We start from the raw sequence: 21,449 nt of genomic DNA, 5'->3' as shown, positions 1-21,449 counted from the left end.
TGGAAAAAATGTGCTTTTAATACATTTAAATCTTGAATTTATTTCTAAAATCAAGCTAGTTAGAAGAGTTCCATTTCGTACATCCAGACAATGAAAAGAACTCTCACAAATGACTACCCTAAATACTCCCAAACTACTTGTGTTTTTAGGGCCTGTCACCTTGGTGAGAACCCCTGAACCTATTAGTTCTACAAAAATGGAAAACTAAGATAAAGGGAGTTGAAATACTGGCAATCTCTAAACACAAGTTATAATAATAACTTTAATTTTACTTGATCATTTTATTCTAAATCCTTAGATTACATCCTGAGAAAGAAACTCAACAAATGATTAGGAAGGGTTAATTAACATGTTAGAAGGCAAATTTCTATATAAGACATAATAAAACTTGTGGCAGAAAACTAATAGACATTTGTAGAAGGATCAGTAACACAGAGCATTTTAACATGCAAACAAAAGGATGTCATTTTAAACAGATTTTTTTAAATTTGTGACTTTTTTGTTTTTCTTTTTTTTTAAACATTTTTAAAATTTTTTTGTTTTTTTTTAAATTTATTTATTTGAGAGCAACAGACAGAGAAAGAGGCACATAGAGAGAGATAATAGGCGCGCCAGGGCCTCCAGCCACTGCAAACGAACTCCAGATGCATGCGCCCCCTTGTGCATTTGGCTAACGTGGGACCTGGGGAATCGAGCCTCGAACCTGGATCCTTAGGCTTCACAGGCAAGTGCCTAACCGCTAAGCCATCTCTCCAGCCCTATTTGTTTGTTTTTCAAGGTAGGGTCTCACTCTAGTCCAGGCTGACCTGGAATTAACTATGTCATCTCAGGTGGCCTACAACTCACAGCGATCCTCCTACCTCTGCCTCCCAAGTGCTGGCATTAAAGGCATACACCACCACGCCCAGCAAATTTTTGACTTTTCAAAGCTACTTATTTCTCAATGAAGTGTCAGGTAAATAGGACCTTTCAAAATTCTAGGAGAAATTTGATGAGCCTCATTGTTCTAAATGACTTCAATTCTGTTTTGGTGGTTAAATCTGCATGAAACATCCCTTTAACATGGTCACTAAAGAGCAGCCTATGTCTAGCCCATATGGAACAACTTTCTGGACAAGCTGACTGACCCTGTAGGAAGTAATGTTAGTGAAAGGATAGCCTTAGCTCTAATTCTGGTTCCATCCCATCACCACAGGTTCTCTAGGTCTTCAAAACCTCTTATGTCTACCTTACTACCTGTCTTCACAAGCTCTCTTACAGCAGAGCCAAATGGAAGAATTAAGCACAGCAATTCACCAGGTACATGAAGTTCTGAGCTCTAGCCAGAGAAATCCTTAGGAAGAATCATACTTTGAAAAAGTATTAACAAACTGGTCATGGTGGCACATGCCTTTAATCCCAGCACTCAGGGGGCAGAGGTAGGAGGATCACCATGAGTTCAAGAACACCTGAAACTACATAGTGAATTCTAGGTCAGCATGGACTAGAGTGAAACTCTACCTCAAAAAAACAAACAGCAGGGGGGATGGAGAGATGGCTTAGTGGTTAAGCGCTTGCCTGTGAAGCCTGAGGACCCTGGTTCGAGGCTAGATTCCTCAGGACCCACGTAAGCCAGATGCACAAGGGGTCGCATGCATCTGGAGTTCATCTGCAGTGGCTAGAAGCCCTGTTGTACCCATTCTCTCTCTCTCTGACTCTTTCCCTCTCTCAAGTAAATAAATAAAAATAAAACAGAAAAAGTCGCAACAATCAACCCCATCCCCACCAATCCTCATGCCAGTGAACAATTCTAGAATTCTGACAACACAGAAAATTAAAGCTAATTTTTCTGGTAAGGTCTACAAGAAGAAATTTCATTTGAAGAGGCTGAAGGGTTAATAACCTTCCCTGAAAACTAAAGGAAACTAAAGAGTTAAAAACTTTATCTAAAGCTTGTGACAATAAAGAAGCAACAGAGGGGCTGGAGAGATGGCTTAGTGGTTAAGCGCTTGCCTGTGAAGCCTAAGGACCCCGGTTCGAGGCTAGGTTCCCCAGGTCCCACATTAGCCAGACGCACAAGGGGGCGTGCGCGTCTGGAGTTCGTTTGCAGAGGCTGGAAGCCCTGGCGCGCCCATTCTCTCTCTCCCTCTATCTGTCTTTCTCTCTGTGTCTTTCGCTCTCAAATAAAATAAATAAAAAAAAATTTAAAAAAAGAAGCAACAGAGGTATTCAGCCTCATTAAGTTTGACACCTTCCCTGATTGATGTACTCGCCTTAGCCTAGACGGCCTTCAAGAACCAGGGACAACCCAGGCTGAAGAAAACTAACCTGACCAAGGACACAAACAGCTATAATTTTCTTATCCACTGCACCTCAAACAGTCTGTTTCTCAGGATCCTCCATATAAGTCTGAACCCCAGCCTGGCTCAGTGCTTCAGCCTGCATCCCATGGGAAGGCTGCTGCCCCTGGTTGTTTCTCTCAATAAAAAGTCTGTCTGTCATGTGGTCCAGACACTTCAGTAACTGCTAAGCGTTTCCCTCATGCAAAACCAAGCTCTCTACATTGGATGACCAGGAAAAACTTAAAACTGACTGCTCTCAGATCCTATCCCCACAACTATGATTTAAAATGCTGTAACATCAATGTCTCCATTACTGTTCTCTTCTCTAAGTAATTAAATAAATGAAATACTGAAAACTTCTTAAGCTAAAAAAATAAATAAATAAAAAGTCTGTCTGTAGAAATCAAATCTGGTGTTCTCTTTTGCTTTTCTCTTACATTTTTCTTACAGAGACTCTAATTCAAATTTTCCAACCAATCAAGGGACATCTATTATCCCTAGAGAGAAATAAAAGAGCAACCAAAGAAAAAAAATTTTTTTTAAAAAAGATAGCAGACATAACCTTAATCTAAATAAAATGCATTACAATTCTGTAAGTGAGACTGGTAGCTCCTCCATTCCATTAACTCACAAAACTTGCTCAGTATATAAACATCTGGCTTATTTAAAGCAGTGCTTGGGGTATATGGAAAGCACAACAGATACAGTACTACATTCTGGCAGGTTTTAGCTCACAGTAGAGGTACTCAGTAAATTCTAAAAGATACAGTAAGTATTATCACTTTATGTGAAGGAAAAAAATCATTTTGGAACTTCAAGATGATTAAGAAAGACAGAAATATTTACATTTATAAAAAGCAGGGATTCGCAGTCATCATGCATTTGTTTTTGCGTTTTTGAGATAAGGTCTCACTTTGTAGTTCCAGCCTGTCCTTGAACCCACAGTGATCCTCTTGATTTTAGCCTTACAAGTGCTAAGATTAGTAGATGAGTCATCACAACCAGCCACTCGTTAAGATTTTAAATGTCTTTTTCTCCTGTAGTAGCAGGGGAAACACCAACTAGGCAAGTGCTCTATCACTGAGCTACCCCTCTAGAGAGAAAAACTGCTAAAGACCCTGGATGTTTATTCAAAAGAAAATTAAAATTAAAACACTGCTTAGGCTTGCATCAAAACTAATCTAATAAAGGGTCTAATAAAGAAGGCAGCTGCCTGGAAAAAAAAAATACTATCCTATTCACCACTCTGTATGAAAACATATGAAAGCTGAAAGCTTGTAGTTGCCATAGGCATTGGCTGGGTACAGCCACAGTCAACAGTCTTTATAATTACAGTACTGGCACCCACCACCTTATTCCCAAGAAGAAAAGATACCCATTTCTCAAAGTAGTTACTGAGCCTTTGGATCTCACCTAGCTAAAAACATGAACTCCAGAGATGGACCAGAGACCTGGTAGTGCAGAATGCAATGGCAATGCAGGAGTCCAGCTAAGATATCCTTCTCATCACTCAGATATTACACAAACAAGGCGGGGTGTAAATCAGCTGGTATGGTGCTTACCCAGCATGCACATCTAGTATGCATGAAGCCCTGGAGCATATTACTAGCACTGCATAATATGGGTGTGGTGACAGGAGGGTGAGAAGTCTAGGGTCATTCAGAGTCATCCTCAACTATATACTGAGTCTGAGGGCAGCCAGGCCTACATGAGACCCTGCCTCAAAAACAAACACACAAAAAACCAAACACAATAAGCCCTACCCCTAAAATGTTGAAAGCTCCTGAGTTAGTGGATAATATACAGGAAATACAGAAAACTCTCAGACATTTGCTGCCCCCCATCTATGCATATTTTCAGTCCTTTCACTGGTAACTTCCAAGATTATTCCTGATAATGATTTCCTAATCTTCTTCCTGTCAACCTATGGCAGCTGCTGCAACTGTTTCTTTTTATAGGCTTAAGGGTTGGGGATCCTTTCTACAAAAAGCAATTAACATTCCAGCTGCCCATGAAGGAGGCTGAGAACAGTGGTCTTTGTGACTGGTCCACGATTTTTTCCCCTTATCAACAACATGGCTGGATATTGAGATATGTCCTCAAGACAGTAATACAGGTTCTATTTAAAACCCTGAGGAGCTGAAGTGACAGCTTAGTGGTTAAGGCACTTGCCTGCAAAGCCAAAGGTTCAATTCCCCAGCACCCACATAAAGCCAGATGTACAAGGTGGTGCCTGCATCCACTGTTCACTTGCAGAGGTTGGAGGCCCTGATGTGCCAATTCTCTATTGGCCTCTTTCTCTCTCACAGATAAATAAAAAGTTACAAAAAGCAAAACTGAAGGATGACAGAATTTCTATGTACTAATAACAGAATCATCAAACTGCCCCCCCCCCTTGTGTGGAGCTGCGAACTGAGCCCAGATCACTAAGCTATAATCTCTAGCTCTTTGAGATAGGGTTTACTTAAATTGCCTAGGCTGCCCTTGAATTTGTGATTCTCCTGAATAGCTGGAATTAGACATGACACTGTGCTATAAAAATTTTGAGAGCTGGGCATGGTGGGGTACACCTTTAATCCCTGTACTTGGGAGACAGATGTAGGAGGATTGCCAAGAGTTCGAGGCCACCTGGAGACTACATAGTGAATTCCAAATCAGCCTGAGCTAGTGTGAGTCCCTACCTCAGAAAACCAAAGACTTTGAGGCTGTAAACAAAGAATAGAGAAACAACCTCATCTTAATCCAACAGCTTAATATGAAAAATCAGTGGCTAGTAAACTACTGTTGGTAGGCACTACTACTTCATTTCCCATTGAAACTTTTTTTTTTTCAAGGTAGGGTCTTACTCTAGTCCAGGCTGACCTGGAATTAACTCTGTAGTCTCAGGGTGGCCTTGAACTCACGGAGATCCTCCAACCTCTGCCTCCCGAGTGCTGGAATTAAAGGCGTGCGCCACCACACCCGGCCTACCATTGAAACTACTTTGAACTCTCTGAAAGGGAGATTTAGCAGTGACAGGGTTGCACATATCCTACCCATGTTCCTGAAAGAGCAAGCAGGTATAGCAAACAAATATGGGAATTTGAGTGTGAATACCAAGCAATGGAGTACTGATTAATAGTAACCTCGGGAAAATGCAGATGAGTTTTAGATTTCTCTCTGGCAAACTGAAAAACAAAGCTATTAGACCACTTAACCCTTCCTACTTCTAAAGCCATGACACATTATTTGTAACTTTAATATACGTAAGGACTCTTTGCACTTGTCCTCAAAGTTTAAAGCTCAGTGACTAGTCAACATTCTTACACTGAGCTACACTAATGGACAGAAAAATATACATTGATATCCCTTCTTATGTCTATCTAACCAACAAGAGGACCTCAAAGCTGCCAAGAATTCTTTCCAAAACTTACTATCTACAAAGTTGGGACTGGAGAGATGGTGTGATAGTTAAGGTGTTGTCAACTTGATCTGTTTAGTAATCCACAGGCTGCTTCTAGGAAGGATCAACTAAAGGAGGAGGTCTTTCTCCCAGGGTGAGCCCTTCCCCCAGAGTGGGCGGCCCCGCTCAGAGAGGGACTTGATATAAGGAAGCTCTGGGTAGAAGAGTTCCCTTTTCCTTCCTTCCTTCCACTTGGCTGCCGGAGCTGCTCCCTACCTTCTAGCGTGGATTGAAGACCAGTACGGACTAAAGACCAACATCAACTAAAGACCCACGTGGATCGAAACCCAGCGGCTCATCAGGAAGCCTCCAGGCTTTCCGGCACCATCTGCAGGGCCGGGTCGGGGCTGCTGAGGCATCTGGCCACGTGGACTGAGCAGCTACCAGGTTCGGTGATTCTCGGGCCTGCAACTGCTATTGGACTACTGTAAGCTAATCCAATAAATTCCCTTTATAAAATAATTCATTCCAGTAATTCTGTTCCTCTAAAGAACCCTGACTAATACAGATGGCTTAGTGGTTAAGCACTTGCCTGTGAGGCCTAAGGACCCCAGTTTGAGGTTTGATTCCCCAGGATCCACATAAGCCAGATGGACAAGGGGTCACATGCATCTGGAGTTCGTTTGCTGTGGCTGGAGGCCCTGATGCACCCATTCTCATTCTCTCTCTCTCTTGTTCTCAAATAAATAAATAAAAATGAACAAAAATTAAAAAAAAAATAATACAAAGTCATCCTTACCACTTCTCAGCCTTTTAGTTAAGATCAAGTGTAAAAAGTCATCCTTTTTGCTCAGCTACTGTGCCAAATACCAACTCAGAGACTTTACAAAAGTCCTATAAGATCAAAGTTGAATGATAACTACCAATTTCCCCTGGAATATATCCATGCATACAAGCTGCTAAAAGCCAGGGCTGGAGAGATGGCTCAGCAGTTAAGGCACTTGCCTGCAAAATCTAAAGACCAGAGTTCAATTCACCAGTACCCAGATAAGCCAGATTCACAGGTAGCACATGCCTCTAGAGTTGGTCTGCTGCAGCTGGAGGTCCTGGCGTGTCCATTCTCCCTCCCCTTGCAAATAAATAAATAAAAATATTACTTAAAAAAGAGATTAAAGCCGGATGTTGTGGCCCATGCCTTTAATCCCAGTACTTAGGAGGCATGGGTAGGAGGATCGCTGTTGAGTTTGAGGCCACCCTGAGACTACACAGTGAATTCCAGATCAGCCTGAGCTATAGTGAACTCCTACCTCAAAAAAAACAAAACAAAAAGAAGTGAAAGGTAGGACTTTTTCTTTTAAAAATAAAAAATGAGCCGGGCGTGGTGGCGCATGCCTTTAATCCCAGCACTTGGGAGGCAGAGGTAGGAGGATCACCGTGAGCTCAAGGCCACCCTGAGACTCCATAGTGAATTCCAGGTCAGCCTGAGCTAGAGTGAGACCCTACCTCGAAAAACCAAAAAATAAAAATAAAAATAAAAAATGCTAAACACGATACCCAAGTTTAACAATTATTTTTTTTAATTTTATTTATTTTTAAGCAGGGAGAGTGGGAGGGAGGTAGAGAGGGAGAGGGGGAGACAGAGAGAATGGGCACGCCAGGGTTTCTAGCCACTACAAAATTACCTCCAGAAGCATGTGCCCCTTGTGTATCTGGCTTACATGGGTCCTGGGTAATTGAACTAGGTCATTTGGCTTTGCAGGCAAATGTCTTAATCTCTAAGCCACCTATTTCTCCAGCCCCAGGTTAACAATTATTTACTAAAGTGCTATTCAAAAGGCTGGCCCAAAGCTGGGCGTAGTGGGGCATGCCTTTAATCCCAGCACTGGGGAGGCATAGCTAGGAGGACTGCCATGAGTTCAAGGCCACCCTGAGATGACAGAGTTAATTCCAGGTCAGCCTGGACCAGAGTGAGACCCTACCTCGAAAAACAAAACAAAACAAAAGGCTGGCCCACAAGCCAGAGCATAAGTTAATGCACTATTTTCTTCGAGGGACAGTCTTGCTACTAAAAGGAGGTATTAGCTAAAGAAGAGAGCAGTTTTGTATGTGTGTGTGTGTGCCTGCACACGCACACACAAGCCCACACAGATTAGAGGACAACTTCAGGGCCACTATATCGTTTTTTTTTTTAATATTTAATTTATTTGAGAGAGAGAAGACAGGTAAGAGAAAAAGAGGCAGACAGAGCATGGGCTTGCCAGGGATTTCTGAAATTGCAAATGAACTCCAGAAGCAGGTGCCACTTGGTACATCTGGCTTTATGTGAGTACTGGGCAATCAAACTAAGGTTTCAGGCTTTCCAAACAAGTGCCTTTAACCATTGACCCACCTCTCCAGCCATTCCCACAACCCCTTTTATTCTTTTTCAAAATATTTTTATCTATTTGAGAGAAAATGGGCATCCCAGGACCTCCAGATGCTACAAATGAACCTCAACCATGTGCGCCACTTTGCGCATCTGGCTTTACATGGGTACTGGGGAATCATCCCAGTCATTAGGCTTTGCAAACACCTTAACCACTGAGCCATCTCTCCATTCCTCTTTCAGTGTTTTATTTGGTTTAATGTGCTGCCATTAGCACCTTGACATTCCTTTTTTAAATTTTTATTAGGTATGGATATACACAGTATGTAAACTCATGTCAGTACCATCCTTTCCTTCCTCTCTGCCTCTTTTCTGAAGGGGCCCTCCTTGTTGGGGAAGGTCAACCCATGGGGAATAAATTATAGGTCATACCTTATGGAGGCAGCAGTTATGAGGAAGAGACAACATCTCTGTGCAAAATGACTTCACTTGTGGCTCTAACAATCTTTCCACCTCTTCTTCCATAAAATTCCCTGAGCTATGCTGTACATCCTCCTTTTGAGATAGGGAGCCTCACTTGCCTGGAGCTGGTCAATTAGGGTGGCCAGTGAGGTCCAGGGATCCACCTATCTTTATCTCCTTAGTACAGGAATTATAAGTGCATACTACAATGCCTGGTTTTTAAATATATATTTTTTATTTATTTAATACGAGAGAGGGAGAATGGTTAAGTCCTCAGGCTTGCAGGGCAAGTACTTTACTAGCTTAGCTACTTCTTCATCCTCAAGAAGAATGTGGTTAATAACATACATATATGCTCTGGCGAAAGCTGTTTTTTGTTTTATACTGCTAACAGTCTATACTGGCAGCAACATTGAGGGGAATAATTATTCGTATATTATTATGAAAAAATGTTAAAAAAAAAAACCTATGTTACACAGAAATATAACTACCAACAACAAAACAAAGTGTTAATAGCTCAGCTAGAATAGGCCAGTACTTGGGAGGCTGAGTTATCAGGAAGATCAGGAGGAGCCAGTCACATACAAAAATCTTAAAGTCAGTCTAATAGTATGAAAGCACTACTCTAAGTACCTCTCTCTACAAGAAAGAGTTCTTTCGTGCTGCTCTCTGTATTACCACCTCTCCTCAGCTGGCTGCTATCCACCTCGAACACTATCGGATCCTGCCACTTCCCCTATGCTCACACTTCTCAAGTTCCAGTCTACCAATGAGCTTCAGCTTCAAAAGCAGCATCCTCAACAGCATAGCCCTGCCCTACACCACTGCTTGTCTCCCTTTTTGGGAGACTCCTCCACCTACTGGCACCTTCCCGTCTCCTGTCTTTCTTTCCCTTCCACAACCACAGGCTAAATTCCTAACCATACCTCACCAGTGTGCTCCTCCCTTTCCACCGCCCTGAACTCCTACACGCCCTCTCACCCCTGGGAGATCTTCTAACGAACTTGTCACTCTGCCTGACCCTCAATCTAGTACAAATGATCCACTTTATAGGTGACAAGAAACAAGTCATAACAAAATTGGAAAAAATGGAGTTGTTTTTAGCTATTTTTTAAATTACCATAAGACTTTGGGGAAAAAAATCACGTACAAATACCACTAGATTGTAGTAGGGGACTGAGCCTACTCTTCTCTACATCATTTACTGATCTTTAGAATAACTACAGAAGAAAAAAAAGTCTTTTTTTTTCTTTTTTGGTTTTTCGAAGTAGAATCTTGCTCTGGCCCAGGCTGATGTAGAATTCACTATGTAGTCTCAGGGTGGCCTTGAACTTACGGCTATCGTATTTCTGCCTCCCAAGTGCTGGGATTAAAGGCGTGTGCCACCATGCCCGGCTTTATCTCATATATGTTACTATTTGTTTTGTTTTGTTTTGCAAGGGCTGGGGGAGGTCATTGGCACCCTAAGTTTTGAGATTTTCTGCTTTATTTTGGCAGTGCTAAAGATCCAACTCAGAGCCTTACAAATGCTAGGCAGCTCTTTACAACTGAGCTCCATCCCAGCCCTTGGTTTTTTGAGACAGGGTCTCATGACATAGCTTACGGTAGACTCAAACACTTGATCTTCTACCTCACAGTCTAGTGTTGCAATTACTAGTGTGCACCATGATACCTAGCATGAACATTTTTTTTTTGTTTGCTTTGTCCGGGTAAGGTCTCAAGCCCAAGTTGACCTGTAGTCCCAGGCTGGCCTTGGACTATTACTATTACACTGGAGAGAAAAGCTCCTAGACTACTGGTCAAAAATACTTCTGGTAAGTACCACCATTTAGCTATTTACAGGCCCACTGTGAGCTTGAGTCTACATGCACAGTGAAGTCATAAAGAGCACACAGGGCTGAAGCACAGGATGGGAGGCACAATACAAAGAAATGAAAGTCAGGTTTCAATTCCACAGGTCTCTTGGAAAAAGTGGCTAGAGCCAAATAAAAATATTAACTGTACAGCTAACCTTTATTAATTGCCTGAAGATAGATGATTAGCAGATGTCTAAATCTACATATGTACCCTTCCTATGTAGCTCAGAATTAAGAAAACCAGAAAAGTACCACATCATTTCTTAATTTATACTACTTGTATCTATGTTTACTAACACTTTCCCCTCAAAGTTGTTTTCAACTGAACCAGAGAAATTATGAAAAGCTCTGTTTGCCCTCAACTTACAGCTTGTCCATTGGCTTCATAAAGTGGGCATTTTTGCTTGATCTTGGCCAGTTCCATATTAACTTGTTTGCTAACCACAGCCATGGGATTCCCTCCTAGAAAGAAAAAAAAAAAAAAAAACTGCCTATGAAAAAAGGAAAACATCAAAGTAAAAAAAAAAAAAAAAAAAAACCTACTCAAAAGAAAAATAGAGCCTGCTGTAGAGCTCATGCTTTTTAATCTCAGCACTTAGGAAGCAGAAGTAGGAAGATCACTGTGAGTTCGAGGCCATCCTGAGAATACACAGTGAATTCCAGGTCAGCCTGAGCCACAGTGAGACCCTGCCTCAAAAAACTAAAAAAAGGGCTGGAGAGATGGCTTAGCGGTTAAGCGCTTGCCTGTGAAGCCTAAGGACCCCGGTTCAAGGCTCAGTTCCCCAGGTCCCACGTTAGCCAGATGCACAAGGGGGCGCATGCGTCTGGAGTTCGTTTGCAGAGGCTGGAAGCCCTGGCGCGCCCATTCTCTCTCTCTCCCTCTGTCTTTCTCTCTGTGTCTGTCGCTCTCAAATAAATAAATAAAAAATTTAAAAAAGATTAATTAAAAATAAAAATAATGTTCACACAAGTCCAGATATGGTGGTGCATGCCTTTAATTCTAGCACTTGAGGCAGAGGTCGCGTCTAATGCTGATCCATTACAAACAATGTCACATTAGAAATGTTCCAAATACAACACTGTCTACTTGTCTGTTTTCTTAGGATAATTTCTTAAAACTGGAATCAAGAGGTATGTACAATTTAAATTTAGCAGTCTTCAGAAAGACTAGTTGGGGATTTACCTTGCACTATCCAAAAAACAAAGAGGTACCTGCTATGATTTATGAAGGTTTGTACCCTCAAAACCCAGATTAGTGTTTAATCTCCACTGAGATACTTAGGAGAAAATCTCATTTTGGCATTTAAGGCAAAACCTTTGGAAGATGATAAGGATTATATAAAGGTGGATTTTCCTCATTGAATCTTGGTGGTTCTGAGACCGACACCAAAAGAGACAGTGACATGCACATTCCCTGTTTATTGCCATGTAGCCTAATTCACCTCAGGACTTTGTCAACAAGAAAGCCATCACCAAAAGTGCTCTTTTGACTGAGAGTAAGAGACAAAGTATACCCCTTTGCAGCATAATTCACTGTGTTTGTGATTTTGCATTACTAGCAAAAGAAAATGAATATAGTACCCTAATAATATATTTTAAAATTATTTCTATGGTTTTAGAATGTTAATCATGAGTTTCAAACCATGTATTGCAGCATAAATCTAAGAACTACTTACCAAGACCTGTTACTACCATGGCTCCAAGATCAGCTACATAGTTTCCTTTGCGAAATGTAGCAACACGTCCTCCCACTCGATCCTGTTTTTTGGAAATCATATGGCCAAAATCATCCATTAGTTTTAGCCACAGTAACTCAGTTTATCAGGGTTAAGTTTTTCATAATTTAAAAAAGAGGGCTGGAGAGATGGCTTAGTGGTTAAGGCATTTGCCTGCAAAGTCAAAGGATCCCATTTTGATTCTCCAGGACCCACATAAGCCAGATGCACAAGATAGCACATGTATCTGGAGTCTGTTTGCAGTGGCTAGAGGCCCTGGAATGCCCATTCTCTCCCTCTCTCTCTCAAATAAATAAATAAGGTGTGTGCCTCCACAACTTGCTTATTTAAAAAAGAAGAAAGAAAGAAAGAAAGAAAGAAAGAAAGAAAGGAAGGAAGGAAGGAAGGAAGGAAGGAAGGAAGGAAGGAAGGAAGGAAGGAAGGAAGGAAGGAAGGAAGGAAGGAAGGAAGGAAGGAAGGAAGGAAGGAAGGAAGGAAGGAAGGAAGGAAGGAAGGAAGGAAGGAAGGAAGGAAGGAAGGAAGGAAGGAATCATTGGAGTCTACATGAAGAACAAGTAACAGTTTTATGAGCAGGTACACAAATGAATAGTAACAATAAGTTAAGGGAAAGAAAGTAACAACAATATGTAGGAGGTGGAGAATTAAATGATATGATAGAAAACAATTTGGCTACCAGAAGGCATATGTTGTCAAAGGACTATTACCTCTACTCAGCTGTCTAAATATACAAGACATACAAGGGCCACCTAATGACAAAATATACTCAAATTCCAACACAAAATGACAACTTTCATCCACCATGATTAACTTTTACACCTTCATCTTCATAATCAGCTATAATTTTTTGGTGGGGGGATGGGTCTTGCTAAGTTGCCCAGGCTGGTCTTGAACTGGTGGGTTCCAGTAGTCGTTCTAAAGTACTTGGGACTACAGGTATGGTGGCTTAACTGCAAATAATTTGATAGATGACTTCACTAACAATGGTTCTCCCAAAACAATAACATGCAGGGAGAAAGTCTACAGAACATAAACTGACAACAATACCTTTGATTTCCTCGACAGGTTGCTTGCAAAGCCTACTGGCTTGGGTTCAATTCCCCAATAAAGCCCACTTAAAGCCAGATACACAAACTAGCACATACATTTGAAGTTCCCTTGCAATGGTGGGAGCCCTAGCATGTCCATACTCACTCTTTCACTCTGTATGTGCGTGTGCACACACATGCCTCTCTAATATTAAAGAAAAAAAAAACTAAACTAAAAAAGAAGAAAGAGGAGCTGGAGAAATGGCTTAGCAGTTAAGACACTTGCCTTGCAAAGCCAAAAGACCTGAGTTTGATTCCCCAGTGCCCACGTAAAGCCAGATGCACAAAGTGGCAAATGCATCTGGAGTTTGTTTTCAGTGGCAGGAGGCCCTGGCGTTCCCATTCTGCCTGTCTCTCTTCTCTCTTTGTGCTTGTAATTGAATGCATGAGTAAATAAATGAGCTAGGTGTGGTGGCAAACACCTTTAATCTCAGCACTTGGCAGGCTGAGGGTGTGAGTTCAAGGCCAGCCTGACATTACATAGTGAATTCCAGGTCAGCCTAGGCTAGAGCGAGACCTTACCTTAACCCTACCCAAAAAAAGAATGGCCTAAAAGTATCCATGCATTGGACATATGGATCCCCTACAAATTTTATGTACTTGCTAAGCACCTTTCAAAACTTTGTCAAAAATGCATTGTTCAGGAGGCAGAAATGCAGCTCCATAGTGGAGCAATTGCTAAGCAGTGGTAAGCCCTGGGTTGGATCCGCAGCATCACAAAAAGAACAATGGTATAGCAGCAGCTCTACCCATATGTAACAGAATCAAATACTACACAAGACACAATAGTTTTCTGCACATCAGTTTGAGCAAGTTTGCACTAAGTAATTTCCTAGTCTTATTTCCATTAGGCCAGGATTGCTGTGAGTTCAAGGCCACCCTGAGACTACATAGTGAATTCCAGGTCAGCCTGGCCAGAGTGAGACCCTACCTCAAAAAACCAAAAATAAATAAATAAATAATAAAATAAAATTCTTAGCCAGGCGTGGTGGCGCACACCTTTAATCCCAGCATTTGGGAAGCAGAAGTAGGATGGCAATGAGTCTGAGGCCACCCTGAGACTCCATAGCAAATTCCAGGTCAGCCTGGTCTAGTGTGAAACCCTACCTAAAAAAAAAATTATATATACATAATACATACACACACACACACACACACACACACACACACACACACACACACAATAATAATAATAAAATAAAATTCTTACCCTGGCCTCCAGAAGTGTGACATCCATTCCAAAACTCTGTAGTTGTCGAGCTGCTGCCAAGCCTGAGACTCCTGAGCCTATAATAATTACTTTTCCTGTCTTTTTAGCTAAAAGACAAAAATCAGAATACTTTATTGTAGTTAAGTTTTGTAGTTTTTTTTCAAGAAAAACTAATGATCAACCTAACATCTTAGCAATTCAGTTGTTTACAAACTACATAAACTATGTGAAAATAAATGTCTGCAACTCATAAACTTTAATTCAATGCTATACATTCATAAACTAAATGTATTATCTTGAGACTCATTTTCTCATTACTTCAATCACGCATTTCAGGATCTGTTTATTTACCTCACAAGTGTACTAGGGCACATCTTTGGTGTGAGTTATTTTCTTTAAGAGTTTTACTTCCATTTAAGTTAATATTCCTTTCTGAAAAATTATATTAAAGCATTAAAAATAAACATTCATTCTCAAAATATCCCTGTCTCCTAGATTCCTGAAAGATCTTAGCTTCATGTTGTGGAAGGAGCAAACAGAATTTTTAAAGAATAAAAGGAAACTACAAACAGAAAACTTCAAATCTACTCTCTGCATAGTTGACTTTTCATATTTTTGAATTTTTTAAAATTTTTACCTACTTGAGAAACAGGCAGTCTGGAGTTTGTTTGCAGTGGCTGTAAGCCCTGGCATGCCCATTTTCTCTCCCTCTCTCTGCCTCTTTCCCTCTCTCAAATAAATAAATAAAAATATTTTTAAAAAATTAAGGGGCTGGAAGAATGGCTTAGCTGTTAAGGTGTTTGCCTGAAAAGCCAAAGGACCCAGGTTCAATTCTCCAGGACCCACGTTAACCAGATGCACAAGGGGTGCGCACGTCTGGAGTTCATCTGCACTGGCTGGAGGTCCTGGCACGCCCATTCTCTCTCTTTCTCTCTCTTCCCCTTTTTCTGTTACATAAAAAAAAAAAGGAAATAAGAAATTAAGGATATTACATTTAAATATTTTACTTTAGGGGCTGGAGAGATGGCTTTGCGGTTAAGACACTTGCCTACAAAGACAAAGGATCCAGGTTCAATTCCTCAGGTTCAATTCCTCAGCACCCACCTAAGCCAGATGTACAAAGTGGGGCACGCATCTGGAGTTTGTTTGCAGCAAGTGGAGGCCCTGACACAGCCATTCTATCTGCCTTTCTCTGTCTACCTAGTTCTCAAATAAATACATATTTTACTTTATATTTGACTTTAACCTTAAGCTTCAGGATATTTTGACTAAATATAGATTTGCAAATAGAAATATTACCAGCTTCATGGCTATAAAACACAGACTTAAAATTATTCATTGAAAACGTTACAGGGGGCTAGAGAGATGACTTAGCAGCTAAGGCACTTGCCTGCAAAGCCAAAGGACCTCATTTCAATTTCCCAGGACCCACAAAATCCAGATGCACAAGGTGATGCGTGCTTCTGCAGTTCGTTTGCAGTAGCTGCAGGCCCTGGTGCACCTATTCTCTCTCTCTTCCTATCTGTCTCTGCCTGTTTTACTCTCTCAAATAAATTAAAATATATATGTGTGTGTGTGTATATGTATATATATGTATATATGTATATATTTTTTAAAGTTACAAGGGATAGAGATGGCTTAGCAGTTAAGGCACTTAAGAAGCCCAAAGATCCAGGTTCAATTCCCTAGTACCCATGTAAGCCAGATGCATATGGTGGCTCATGCATCTGGAGTTCATTTGTGGTGGCTAGAGGCCCTGGTGTGCCCATGCTCTCCCCTCCATCCCTCTGTAATAAATAAATAAAATAATAATTTTTTTTTAAGTTTTCAGTATTGGCCAATAAGTCCTTACTTGGTAGGGGTTTTATCCTCTTATAGATACCAAAGTTGATAAGACCATGACGTTCTAAATAACTGTGGACTCGGTGGACAAGCACAGTATCACCTGTGGAATAAATTTATAAGAATCAACAAAGAGAAAGCTCTTCCAACTTTTTCTCTAATGCTTAATGATTCTATATACTTATGTGCTTCAGGCCATGTTATTCCTCTAGCAAAGTGATTCTTGGAGCTATTAACCTGTGACATAGAGTTAAATATAGATCCACATCAATTAAGACTTTTTGTTGGAGACAGGATTTAATGTAGTTCAGGCTGGTATTGAACTCTTGATCCTCCTTGGCTTCCACCTCCTAAGTGCTGGTTTTAAAAGTGTGAGCTCTATGCCAGGCTAAACTTTTATTCTTAGGAGTGATATTCCATTACAAATAAAAGGGCAAATCGTTGCAAAATATTAGCAATGCTTATTTTGGCAAAAACTATGAAATGTTGTTTATGGCAAGCAGGGAGATAGAAAGCCAGTTAAAGAGCTAAGCAAGTGCCTAAGTATTCATGGATCAAAGTTGAGTAACAGATAATTGGAATATTATTTAGAAATTGAACTCATCCATCAATATAATTTAAAGACTAGGAAACAAAAACAATTAAATGTGAATGAAAACAAAGAACAAGGATTTACAAGGCTCTAGAAAAGAAGTATTAATTTTCATAAGCCCATCAAAAATAACCCTATTAAACTTAGTACTTACTGTTATAAGGCGCTTCTAACTGTTGGAGAGTAGCCTCAAATGTCAGCTGAATCTTTGGATTATCCAACCACAACTGCAGCTATATTTAAATAACATAAATTATATTACATACAAATAGACATATGCCACTTGGCCAGTTATAAAATATAAAATCATCTTCAAACCTTTAAGACCTCAAATATAAGCTGGATTTTATTTTCACTTGAACAGGTGGGGTGATAGTCCTGACAAAGAAACTAAAACCACACAAAAGTCTATCAAGTGGACAGGCTGGTGGCACACACCTTTAATCCCAGCACTTGGGAGGCTGAAGTAGGAGGATCACCTTGAGTTCAAGGCCATCATGAGACTACAGACTGAATTCCAGGTCAGCCTGGGCTAGAGTGAGACCCTACCTCAGAAAGAAAAAAAAATCTATCACGTGAGTGATTATTGAAGGTCTGTTTGGCCTAAAAAAGAAAAATGCCTAGTAACTTGTGGCAGTCATAAAGCTAGTAAGAATTAGGATTGATCCACTGTGCCATTCATTTGTAGGTACATGTGTGTGCGCACACGCATGTATGGGCATGCTAGGGCCTCTTGCTGCTGCAAATCAACACCAGCTTACATGGGTGGCTGGGGAATTGAACCTGGGCCAGCAGGCTTTGGAAGCAAATGGCTCTAACTGCTAAGCCATCCTCTGTTCATCTGGGCAACTAGGATTTTAAAGTGGGGTTATAGGATAACAGATTAGGTATAGAGAGCCCAGGAAGAAAGGTGTCAAGGGTAGTGTGAGTTTCTGCTTGTATAACTAAATGATTTGTAACATTAACTGAATGGAGTTCCGGGGGTCGGGGGGGAACAACTAGATAATGAGTTTCAGTCTAAAACAGCAAAGATGAGATATCAAATAGGAAGCTCTGGGGCTGGCAAGATGGCTCAGTAGTTAAAGGTATTTACTTGCAAAGCTTGATGGCCTAGGTTCAATGCCCCCAGTACCCATGTAAAGACAAATGCATGAAGTGGTACATGTGTTTGGAGTTCATTTGCACTGACACTAGGCCCTGGTGCACCCATACTCATTCTCTCTCTGCTTGCAAATAAACAATTATCTTTAGAAAATAGGCAGCTGAGGAATAGGTAACGTCTGGGGTAATATGCTTTTGACTGACAAATGACCCATGTACAGAGTGTGCAGAGGAAGGCTCCTGAGGGAGATGAACACGGGCAAGGAGAGGACCTCAGGGAGGTCTGGGCATCACATAATGGCCAATTGTGAAGCATTTGCCCATACAGCCTTCAAAGAAGACAACAACCAGAGAAGTAAGAAAAAGATCAGATTACTGGGGCTAGAGAGATGGCTTAGCATCTTAAGACATGAAGCCTAAGGACCCTGGTTCGATTCTCCAGGACCCATGTAAGCCAGATGCACAAGGGTCCACATGCATCTGGAGTTTGTCTGCAGTGGCTGGAAGCCCTGGCACACCATTCTCTCTTGCTTGCTTGCTCGCTCTCTCTCTCTCTCAAATAAATAAATATATTTTTAAAAAACCAGATTACTGTATTAAAGCTAGCGTGTTTAAGGGCTGGAGGGATGGCTTAACGGTTAAGGTGTTTGCCTACAATGCCTACAAAGCCAAAGGACCCAGTTTTGATTCCCTAGGACCCACGTTAGTCAAATGCACAAGGGCACATGTGTGTGGAGTTTATTTGCAGTGGCTGGAGGTCCTGGTGTGCCCATTCATTCTCTCTCTCTTCTTCTTTCTCTGTCAAATAAATAAATAAAAGTAAGTAAAATATTTGTTAAAAGCAAATAAATAAACTGGGGAAAAAAGGTACTGTGTTTAAGAAAAAAAGTCATTTATTTATAATATTGCTGGGACAACTATAAGATAAGTAATGAAAAAAGATTACGGCACAGTCCATGGGTTCCAATGGTTTTGTGTGTGCTCATGTGCAAGCCAGGAGACAACCTCTATTGTCTGGGCCACTCAACCTTTTTTTGAGACAGGGTCACTTGCTGATATGGAACTCACCAAATAGACTAATTTGGCTGGCCTCAGGTATATGCCTGTCTCCACCTCCTCAGGGCCAAGAGTATACTTGTGTAACCAAGCCTAGCTTTAAAAAAAAAAAGTCCTTTTTTTTAAAAAAAAAATATTTATTTACTTATTTGAGAGAGGCAGAGAGAGAAAGAGAGAATATGAATATGGGCACACCAGAGCCTCTAGCCACTGCAAACAAACTCCAGATGCATGTGCTACCTTGTTTGTGTATCTGGCTTATGTGGGAACTGGGGAATTGAACCTGGGTCTTTTGGCTTTGCAGGCAAGCACATTAATCTCTAAGCCATCTCTCTAGCCATCAGTGGGTTTTAATATGAATTCTCTCCCAAGTAAGTGTGTGTGTGTGTGTGTGTGTGTGCATACATTTTTAAAATGCAAAGCAAGATAACTATCATCATATTTGGCTAAAAAGTAACATTCTGTTCTGTAGGCCTAGCTTGAATTTGATTAGATATAAATAAACCAAATTACAAAGGGATATAATCAGATCTATATGGACATCTCAACATTTTGATACGATGTTCTATGTATCAAAATGGTAAAATTAGTCATATCCTTTGATATTGTTATGCCAGACAACCAATGTTAAAGTAAACCATTCTTCAGGTGTGTGTGTGTGTATGTATGTATGTATGTGAATATATATACTTATATGTTTTATTTTTACAAATTGAGACTCTACTCATATTCATTAGGAATTATGTATATCATAAGGAAATAAATGGCAGAGACAGTCAAGAATGAGAGCCTGGTGTGGTGGTGCACACCTTTAATCCCAGCACTCGGGTGGCAGAGGTAGGAGGACTGCTGTGAGAGGAGAGCGAGCATAACTATGATAAGTGCCTTACAGTTATAGACCAACTACCAGGAGAACTACTATAAGGACATGAATTATTAAGCCACAGGAAGAAGCTGAACTAGGTAAGCCAAACAAGGTAAGGGAGAAAATTCTGCTTTGGATAAACAAAGTGATTTCTTGGGCTGGTGAGACAGCTCAGAGGTAGAGCACTTGCCTAGCATATATGCAAGGCCTTGGGTCCATTCCCAGAACCATTTGAAAAAGAGAGAGAGAAGCCAGTGTAAATTTCAGGCCAGCCTGGGCTAGAGTGAGACCCTACCTTGAAGAAACAAAAACAAAAACAGTGTCCAGCTGGGTGTGGTGGTGCATGCCTTTAATTCCAGCACTGGATCACTTTGAGTTTGTGACCATCCTGAGACTACATAGTTAGCCTGTGCTAGAGTAAAATCCTACCTCAGTTTCTCAGTTTGTAGAAACAAAATTTTACATACATGGTATAAAATACCCAAAGAAATAATTCATCTTTAAAGAGGATTATGTATAAGGTACCAATATTTACAGACAACTTAAAACTTTTCTGCCTTTGTTTCCAATTCCCTAGAAAAGTCATATAGGATTGGAGAGATGGCTCAGCAATTAAGGAGCTTTCCAGTAAAGCCTAACCCCATGAGTTTGATTCCAGTACCAGCAAAAATTCAGATGCACAAGGTGGTGCATTCGTTTGGAATTCATTTGCAGAGGCTGTAAGCCCTAGTGCACTAGCGCGCTCTCTCGCGCTCTCTCTCTCTGTCTCTCTCTCTCTCATGTGGTGACACATGCCTTTAATCCTAGCACTTGGGAAGCACAGGCAGGAGGATTGCTGTGAGTTCAAGGCTAGCCTGAGACTAATTTCAGTCAGCCTGGGCTAAAGCGAAACCCTACCTCAAAAAACCATAAAGGAGTCATATGTAATTTCCAAAATCCAGGTGGAAAAAGGAGAGAGAGGCTCCAACACTTACTGTACGGTTTCTAATGAACAGAAACACCTTCTGGGTCTGCTGAGGCCCGCTGATGATGTCTGGGAAGCAGGCTGCTTCCTGCGAGGTCATGCGGTCATGAGGAAGTCGGCTTTGGAAAGCTGCACCCTCCACACCTAGCAAAGGAAGCAGAGGACCACTAGGAAAAGTGCAAGTGCACACAAAAGTAGGAGTGATGATGTGTTTCAAATTCCTCTTTTGCCTGAAGAACTCTGTAAAGCTTTGCCTAATTCAGACTGATCTCACCTTTAAAAAAGAAAAAAGAATTTGTCTCAACAGGTGAAACTTTCTTACACATCAGCTACTCTTTCAAACATTCCAAACTTTACAGTTTATCAGTTACTTTATAATAGGCTTTTAGAATATTTTCTTATCGATAACACTTTGTAATACTGGATATATTCTAATTAAAGTTAGTACCATTAACAGCATGCAATAAAATTTATAAGAAAGAATCAAATTGAAGGAAAAGTATACCAACAGGGAAGCAAGAAGCCAGGAGTAAAAAACAGTCACATGCCTTTATTTAAATAATCAACAGTGAAAAAGAAAACATGATTCCATTAGCTACAGTAGTATGTATT

At 40.8% G+C, this 21,449-nt stretch overlaps 1 protein-coding gene across 1 annotated transcript in view; it reads right to left on the bottom strand.

The window, feature by feature from the left end:
* Kdm1a (lysine demethylase 1A) overlaps nt 1–21,449 on the bottom strand; it is a gene marked incomplete at its 5' end in the record, with an annotated part of 69,034 nt that overhangs the window by 17,801 nt on the left and 29,784 nt on the right. The window contains 6 exons of the mRNA XM_045149973.1: nt 10,754–10,848; nt 12,063–12,144; nt 14,418–14,524; nt 16,270–16,362; nt 17,006–17,084; nt 20,848–20,981. Coding sequence (XP_045005908.1) covers nt 10,754–10,848; nt 12,063–12,144; nt 14,418–14,524; nt 16,270–16,362; nt 17,006–17,084; nt 20,848–20,981 — 590 coding nt within the window. The remainder of the gene's footprint in view (nt 1–10,753; nt 10,849–12,062; nt 12,145–14,417; nt 14,525–16,269; nt 16,363–17,005; nt 17,085–20,847; nt 20,982–21,449) is intronic.

Source organism: Jaculus jaculus, chromosome 5, assembly GCF_020740685.1.
Source record: "Jaculus jaculus isolate mJacJac1 chromosome 5, mJacJac1.mat.Y.cur, whole genome shotgun sequence".
In the NCBI taxonomy this organism is placed as follows: domain Eukaryota; kingdom Metazoa; phylum Chordata; class Mammalia; order Rodentia; family Dipodidae; genus Jaculus; species Jaculus jaculus.
This window is presented reverse-complemented; position numbering and strand designations above follow the sequence as displayed.